The sequence below is a fragment of the Ciconia boyciana genome, chromosome 8 (assembly GCF_034638445.1).
Source record: "Ciconia boyciana chromosome 8, ASM3463844v1, whole genome shotgun sequence".
Taxonomy (NCBI): Eukaryota; Metazoa; Chordata; class Aves; order Ciconiiformes; family Ciconiidae; genus Ciconia; species Ciconia boyciana.
In genome coordinates, this window is record NC_132941.1 from 24,428,671 (window position 1) to 24,437,336 (window position 8,666).

An 8,666-nucleotide genomic window follows, 5' to 3' on the forward strand; every position below is an offset into this window, starting at 1 on the left:
TCCAGACTGCTGACATTTCCTAAAAATGCATTATAGTTGAAAAATAAGTTACAGTGTTGACAGAGTACAGTGCTCGCTGGTCTGCCTCAGGCAAGAAACCTGATTATGTGGCCACGCCAATCCCTTCTGGCCTCACCATTTTTTACAGCATAAAAACCATTCAGCTATAATATTTATTTTTTTTTGCTGATGATGAATTTAAGAGAAAGATAACAAAGCATCTAAATGGGACCACAGTGACCTCAATACTTCTGCAAGCCATTTAACAAGCAAAGGGAGGCTCTGGAGCATGCAGGTACTATGACGGCCATGGCAGAGACTGGCGGTCACCTCCCTGAATGTCTCGTGTTGGCACGGAGTCCTTGTTCGTGGAGCTTGTGGAGGAGACTGCACTGGGAGCCTGCCAGCTCTGCTGGCAAGCTTTCCAACGTGGAAAGCTTTCACCTCATCTAAAGAGATAAGGAGAAAGGATTCCTCCTCCTGTTCAACTTCAGGTTGGTTTATACTTGAATAGGATTGACTGTATCTTCCAAAATAAAAAACATAAACAAAGCGTATGGTCTTGGTACATAAGGAAGAGCATCTGCTCCTCTTCATCAGTAGAGACCCAAGCTGGAGTTTCAAAGGGGATTCAGACCCTCCATCTGCACCCACGATGGAGGTCCACGACAACGGTGGAAACCCAAGCAGGGCAGCACTGGAGCAAGGCAGGAAGCCACTAACAAGGCTCCTGAGCCCTCTTATGGAAAAGTGGCACCAACTCTTCCCTTTCCCACCCAAAGGGCAAAAGTAGCCAAAAACAGCCTTCCACCCCACATACCACACTGCTCACATCTCAGACAGTCCTGTCCCAATATACACTTTACCATGCTAACAGTAAAAACAGCACCCAATATTCAAAGTGTTACATGGAAGGTTTTGGCATAAGTTCTAGGAAAGGTAAAATTAAATTGTGTCAGATCTCCTCTAGCCATGCTTAGAGCACAAAAACCTGTTTCAGGTAACGCTCCACTGGTCCTCCTCTACAGTGCTCCTGCACACCTCATGCCAGTGATCTTTGATCTCCAACACTTTCCTTTGACACTTAAGGATCTCCATAGTCTCCTTACTACCCTCTTTTTGTTGGCAAAGGGTAAAAAGAGGGTAAGCAAGCAATGCTGAACATCTCTTTATGCGCACATGTCCGGGCTCAAGCATATACCAAATCCTCCCCACAAGCACTTTTTTAGGCAAAGTGACTCATTTGCCACTACGATGCCTATTTTTTTCCCTAGAGGACAATCTCTTTAAATACACAGATTTAACTAATAACATTAAAATGATAACTTACCAGTCTCTCATTATCTTCTGAGGTTCTCTGGTAATGAGCTGCTAAAGCAACGTAATCCTGCGCCTGCTTGTTACACTCTAAACACTTAAGTCCATGACGGATTAGTCTCAACGGGTCCGTATAGAGAGGCAAGGCTGGCTGAGTGTTAGCAGAAATTCCTACCCCACCTCCTGAAGTAGCACTGGGCTTATGTGAAAGAGAGGGTGAGGGCAAAGTCTGAGGGGCCAGAGAGGCTGAAGAGCTTGTAGAAGGTGAAAACATTTGGTCTAAGGAAATCGGTTTCATTAGCAGCTGAGAGCACTGCATGATAAATCCTTTGCTCTTATGATCCCTTGCATGTTTAAGCAAGCTACATTTATTAAAAAAAAGTAGCATAGTTGAACACTGAGTGCACATGACTTCAATATGAACGCTTCGCCTACTATAGTGTTGAGTCAGGCTTTTCTCTAAGGCAAACGAGTCCCCACATTCCAGGCAACAATACCCACAGGCAGGTAAATTAATACTGGTGTCAGGTGGAGGGCTAAGGTTTGGAGTATATATTGGCACCGGATTGGCACTGTGTAGTACTTTATTAAATGCCTCCACGATGATGGGAGCAGCTTTCTTGACTTGGTGCACCAGCGGCACAGACATCTGTGTCACCTGAGGCTGATTTCGCCTCTGTGTGGATGACTTTGCTGTAACAGAAGCAGCAACACTATGTGGGACTAAGTTGAGATTTGCCAAGTGCACAGCTTTGGGAAGAAGGCTGGAGGTGGTTGCATTGGATGGCTGCATCATGATACCCTGCTGCTGCCTCTTAACACCTACTTTTATGGCACCACCACCACAGTTTGGCAGTGGAGATAAGGATGCAGCACATGTGCTGTTTGCAGCAATATCTGTTTTGTCTGTGTAAGGACTCGCTACGTTTGACAGCTGGATAGCCACAGCAGCCCCATTTTTGGTTGAATTCTTGCTAGCCTCACTTTCCATAACTGCACTAGTGTCAGGGGATGGGAAAGATTTGATAAATTCTTCAGCAGATGAGGTTTCCACAGGCGACTCTTCTGAAGATTTGCCCAACTCATCGTTTTCTGGCAAAATTCTAGTTACAGTTCTTTTAATTTCACCAGAGGATGTCTTGATAGTCTTTATTCTAACTTTGGGAATAGCTGGTGGAGAGCCAGCTGCCATGGAAGGAGAGCCTTTCCCACTGCTGTCGCTGCACACACTTCGAGGACTCTCGGGCTGCTTGCTGGCCTTCCTCACCACCTCTAAGGGGCTTCGGGGACTCTTTGGCGACTTGGGCATTTTTGGACTTCCCTTCGCCCCATCTTTCAAAGGACCAGGTTCCTTGGTAAGGTTTGGCTGATCGCCTTTTGGAATACACGCAACCTTTTTGGCCTGAAGAGCCACTAATGCCGCCACACAGGATGACAACTTTGAATGAGTTGGCTTCAACCTCTGGCGAGGCGGTACCGATGAAGACATGTTCAGCTCAGGCACAGACCCCTTACTTTCTCCTAAATTATTGTGAGGGAGGTCTCCAAACACCAAGCCTTCTCCAAGAAAGCTACTGGTATCTACCAAGTCCTTGCTTGACTCCACAAACCTCTCCGTTGCTTTGTCTTGTTCTCTCCTGCTCACTTCCAGTCTACTCTCCGGCTGGCAGCAGATTTCCATCTTTTCTTCCTTTTTACAGTATTGATCAAACATGCTTAATTCAGGCTCTGGTACTTTCCTAAAATGATCTAGTACTGAAGCTCCTGTTGGTATATACATTGAAGGCGGTGGAAAATACGGAGTTTGGGCATGTTTGGGTTTATCACCAATACTGTTCTCTTTGAATGCGTCCTCTGGTTCAGGGCTGGAAATCGGGCTAAACTGACTAAATGTTGGCAAAGGCTCTGACTTGGACTGGTCCAGTTTATCAGAGTAACTTCTTGAGCTGTCACCATTAATAAAAGCTGATTCAAATTTGCCATAATTATGCACTAAAGCATGAGCCTCCGATGGCAGATCAGACCCACGAAACCCATTGTGTAGCAGACCAGTTCCAAGGTGATTCCCCTCCTTTTCTGCTTCAAAGGACTCCTGGCGACTCGTGTTCTTCACTATCACACTCACAACAGGAGCATCAGAGGGAGGCAAAGAGTGGGATAAGGACACATTCTCATCTATGCAGATTCCCGATGACTTCAGGTGATTCTCATTCTCCTCCCCAGTTGATGGGATGGTCTCCTTGGCATCAAGGCTAGTCGGATCGGGGATGTCAAAAGCAGCCAAGAGGTCATCAAAGTCTGGGGTTTTCATGTCCCCCATGATGAAAGCTGCGATTAAAAGCAAAAAAATACTTTGTCAGGTAAATTTCCCCCAAGGACAAACTTTGTTAGACTCATTTGCATAAACATCTTATGTGACAAAAACCACAACTGTCCAAAACACTAACGCAGCAGAGTACAAAGGCTAGAAACATCTGCAGCAGACACTTCAGCTTCCATTTTAACTATTCCAAGATTGACTGTTTACACACAAAAAATATTAGCCTGGCTTTTTCAACACAGCTTTCAACACAACAGTGCCATTTTGCAGGGCATCGCGGGGATGGAATCTCTCCTGCCCTAGCTGCGCCTGGAGGCATCGTGGGGACGGAATCTCTCCTGCCCTAGCTGCGCCTGGAGGATCAGCAAAAGCTCAGGTCCCATCCTGCTCAAGCTGGCAGGAGCAGGTGACAAGTGACAGGAGCTGTTTGCTCCTGTCCTGCAACACAATCCGCCCTCTCCGGGTTGTGGGCAGAGCTGCTCCTGGTGCTTCAAGCAATGTGGTGGGAGACAGCATCCCCTTCTCCCAGGGTCCCTGAGAACAGAGCTGGTTCAAACACAACCTTTTAAATGACACCAAGCTCATGCAGGGGACATCTTTTCAACCTGTCAGATGCATCACTACTCCAAAAACAGCAGTTGTCATGAGCCTCAACAGAAAAGATTCAGAAGTACATTACTATAGGATTTCTTTGTTGTTTGGTTGGGTTTTTTTTCTAGAGCTAATAGGCAACAATCACTGCCTCTTTCTCAACACATTGTCACATCTGAAGAATTCAGTCCTCCTTCAAGGAAAAAAGCCAGGAGTAAACAGGTGGCCCAAGAGAAATAGGCCTGGAAAGTGAGATGACTCCCTACCCAGAGCAATTTAAGTAATAGAAGTCTTCAGTAAATACTTCAATACAGCAGCTCAAAGCATGGTAAACCAAGCAGGGTTTATTTGAAATAGAGGCAATCCTTAACTAGGTAACAATGCGAGGCAAAACTGCCCAAAGACAGAATAAAGGAGCGTATCCAAATCATAACAAGAAATGGTGTTCCCAGCCAGCTCTCTCCTTATAAGCCATCCAGAAGGGAAGTGGGGACTTAGACACTCATCACAGAGACCTACAATGGCAATAATCAAGCTCTGATGAGGTGCATAATGAAAACCGACAGCACAGAATTACGTGAACATTTGTGTTCACTACTGTCAGGGATACTGGTTTTCCCGTTTAATCAAAATATTTTCAAGTTGGTGCAATATATAGGCTTCCCAAATATTTAATAAGCCTTTCTTTTAATACATGTTCCATTTAAACCCCAAATTTATGTGAACTGATGTACGCTGTATGCAGGGGAGGAAAAAAACCCAAAGAGCATCAACTGAACTAGCAGAGCACCAGTTCCTACTTGGCAAGGAGCACCCACAGGCAAGGGTGCCATGCTCACTTGACCTGGGCTGCATCAGCACTGCCAAAGCCAGTGGCAAGCAAGGGAGACGGAGAGGGTGGCAAGAGCCCAGGAGAAGGGGGAAGAGCTGGGAGCAGGGGTGCAGGCAGAGAGGAGGACCCTGGGACAAGGCAAAGGGAGAGAAAGAAGCTGTCTAACACCTTCCCAAAAGGCCACCGATTTAAGGCTGCTTTAATTATTTACAGTTGGGTTTAAAAGTTTGTCAAGCACCACATCAAAACCAAGCAAAATGCAACCCTTCCTGCCAGACTGCTGGTACGGGGAACAATTTACAGAGCTGGGTCAGGAGAAATCACTTCAGCACAGAACAAGAGGACATAATGGTCTTTGAGCTTTAGTTCAGTCATGCCTATAGACAAGCCCCAGAGGTGTTGCTTTGGTGGAGATTAACACTCTGTGGAGATTTACTTGGCTTAAGAGTGGCTCGCTGTGGTTTAGCTTAAGCTGGTTCTCATTCTTAAATTAAACCACAAACGTGAATGTCCACCGAGGGCTGTGCAATAATTTACAATCACGCCCCTCAGCAAGGTAGGACAGCTATGCGTTGAGTCCCTGGAAGCCCAGAAGATTATCCATATGCTTCAAATCACCAGCACTTGATAAGGACTTTTGAAACATCAAAGATTACTGCAGTTGGCAGAGCATGGACATGAAACTTCCCCTTTCTTTGGGTGGGAAAAATTATGCCAGCTGGGAGAGAGCTAGGCACCACTCAGCTCCCAAAATTTCTGGCACACAAATCCTCCTGCAAGGAAGACGTGTCATCCATAACCTGGAATGCTCAAGTTTTATATAGAGAAAAATGAGCTTGCCAATCGCTCTTAACTTTTCTGTTCTCACTCTTGAACACCTATGCACATCTTTGGAAACAGCAATGTTTTAAAACACAAGACAAAATAAATCCGAGGTATCTGCAGCATTACAAAATACACTTTTCTCTGAAGAAACCTTGCTTTTTCAGAAGCTTTCATGTACATCTTTGAGTCCTACAAAAGACTAGTTTATGCTCTTTGCTATTACGAGAGCACAAGTCTCTACTCAAGTATTTCTCCACAAAATTGCATCTTAAACTTATCATATGTGAAGCTACAATTTCTCAAAATAAAGCAAAATTGGACGCAGATTCTAGAGAAGACCAAGTAAGTATCTTGCTGACAGAAGTTATTTTTAAATGACACAAATTTAAAAGTTTGACTAAACACCATTTATTTCTGTTCTCAGACAACAAACAGAAAAAGTATATTAAAAGAAATAATGTCAAAGCCTCCTGCAAACTGGCTTGTGAGGAAAGCTGAAAATAAAGACCTCCATTCTTACTCCATCTTTCTTGTGCAAAGGACTTGCCTTAGAACCCAAGCTCGGAATCCAGTTTTCTCTCTGCTTAGCTATGAAAACATGGAGGTTGAGATTTGCAAAGCAATAGAAGAGGTGAATAAAATTAGCAAAGAAGAAGGACTTACAGAGTAGAATGCATGTATTTCAATCTGCAAAACCAACCTCACAGTAGCACGTTTCTCCAGAAAGCAGGGAACCTAGAAGCCTCTAAGCCACCCAAAAAAACCCTGCAAACTCGCTCAAGGCAGTATGTCAAACCCCAGGGCCTTCTGCTGTGGCTAAGCTTCAAAACTCTGCAGTCGGGCAGAGGTACCGCAGGACCAGCGTCGTGCACATGCACCATACAAACCTTTCACTAGTGGTGCTATTCCTGGGGACTTTCGGAGATCTGTGGTAGCTCCTCTACAGCTTTCAAACCGGCGCGTACCATACTGTTGAACAAGGAGGTTCAAGATTGCCACCTAATAGGAAAGCATAAGAATGCAACTACACCAAGGTTAAAGAATACAAGAAAATAATAATAATAAATCTTGGTAAATCTGCAAAACAACAGCGAGGTACAAGGGAAAACATCTGCCAAGGGCTTCTCTCATGGGTCCAGAAGAGGCAGGCGTCTCCTGGAGGAGATGCAGGCGGGAGGCGGACATGGATTGCTTGCCAGGGGCATACTTTGGGAAGGCAGGGATGTCCGGAGCAGGGGCCAAGGAAGACTGAAGAGCGCACGCCAACTGGCAGCGGGTGAGGTGGCCGAGCCTGCCGAAGGAAGCAGCCACCCAGGGGCTGTCAGGACTGCGGGGAGAGTCTAGGAACCGGGGAACTGCAGCTGCTGGAGGATCAAACTGGAGGCTTCAAACGGCAGACAGGACTCAGTGTTTTAACACGCATTAAAGTTTCAGGAGCCTGTACAGGAACGTGGCGCATCCCGGGTTAACGGTGCAAGGGGTCCGGGGGGCTCAGGGATCGCCCGGCCCGTAGTGGCCCCGCTGCCCCCGGTCCATGCCGTCCCCACGCGCGACCCACCCGAGACAAAGGCCCGGGGGCCTCCCCGGCTCGCCGCCGCCCCGCTGCCCGGGCCCTGCCTCCCGCCCCCGCGCTGACAGCCCGGCCCGGCCCGGGCCCGCCGGCCCCCGCCGCACGTGGGCGAGCCCCACTTAAGTTAGTTTGTCCCGGCGCCGCTGCGCCGGGCCGGGCGGCCGCGGGGGCCGGGCCAGGCAGCCGGAGCCGCCGCCGGGGCTGGGGGTTGGTTGTCGGGGGGAAGGCGGCGGGCGCCCTGCGGGCCGGAAGAACCGGTGCGGCGGGCGGGCGGGCGCGCAGGGCTCCGTCTGCCGGCGGCGGGGCCGCCCACCCCGCCCGCGGGGCGGCAGCACCCGCCCGGCCGGCGAGAGGGCGCGGGGAGGGCGGAGGGCGAGCGGGAGGGGCGGGCCCCGGCGCGGCCGGGCAGCACTCACCCACGCAGGCGGCTCCTCTGAGGGCCCCGCCGCCGCCGGGGCCCCGCGCAGGCCTCACCCCGCACCGGGCACCAACGGCCGCAACATGGCGGCGACGGGCGGGGTCGGGGGCGGGGCGGGGCCAGGGCACGGCGGACCGCCTCCCCCATCCGCGCCGGGCCCCCAGCGGCGCCGGGAGCCTCCGCCTCGGCTGTGGCTTCCCCCGCCCTGCAGGTCCCTGCGGGCCGTCCGCGCCGCGGCCTGCGTCCCTGCGAGCGGGGAGGCGGCGGAGCCTCGCCAGAGGCCACCCCAGGCGTGTGTCCCGCTCGCCGGCCCGGCCCTGTGCCCACCTCCCCCTCAGGGGTTGCTCCTGCCGCCCTGACAGGAGGCGCCCCACGGTCCTGGCCCGCGGCTCCGCGGACTTGTCGCGCCTTCTGAGGTGCTGTGCTTCTCTATTTTTAACGTTTTCTCACCAAAAGCTGTTTTCTAGAAAGGCACCCGCTGCTAATCACTTCTCCTTGTCTTTTAACTCCTTCCTCATTGTGCCCCACATCAACACTTACGTGATTTTGCTTATGATTAGAGTAATCGACCTGGAATTAATAACTTTCTTTTTGCAAACATGTGAATGGCGTTAGATTTTTGCCCCCCCCCAGCCCTACGGAGCTGGTGTAGGCTGTTAGTATTTATTGACTGTTGATGCTAATTGCTTGGCACCTTCCTTAGCTGATAAAACTCCCAGGTATGCACTATCAAGTCCTACAGTTAAAAAAAAATTAATTGTAATGGTTTGTGCTTAACATCTTCCATAGTGAT

General features: G+C 49.4%; 1 protein-coding gene across 3 annotated transcripts in view; it reads right to left on the bottom strand.

Annotated features, from left to right (window-relative positions):
* The window catches only part of ZNF592 (zinc finger protein 592), a 40,251-nt gene extending 32,272 nt beyond the window's left edge, over positions 1-7,979 (bottom strand). Inside the window, exons 1-3 of one of the 3 annotated variants that reach the window (XM_072871438.1) lie at positions 7,872-7,979; positions 6,773-6,884; positions 1,331-3,645 (exon numbers count right to left, since the gene is read on the bottom strand). In XM_072871438.1, the coding sequence (XP_072727539.1) occupies positions 1,331-3,637 (2,307 nt within the window). In that variant the 5' untranslated portion in view covers positions 3,638-3,645; positions 6,773-6,884; positions 7,872-7,979. Of the gene's footprint in view, positions 1-1,330; positions 3,646-6,772; positions 6,910-7,092; positions 7,830-7,871 lie in introns of those variants that run through there. The other 2 variants (XM_072871439.1, XM_072871440.1) reach the window with 2 other exon arrangements.
* Between the last annotated feature and the right edge of the window lie 687 nt (positions 7,980-8,666).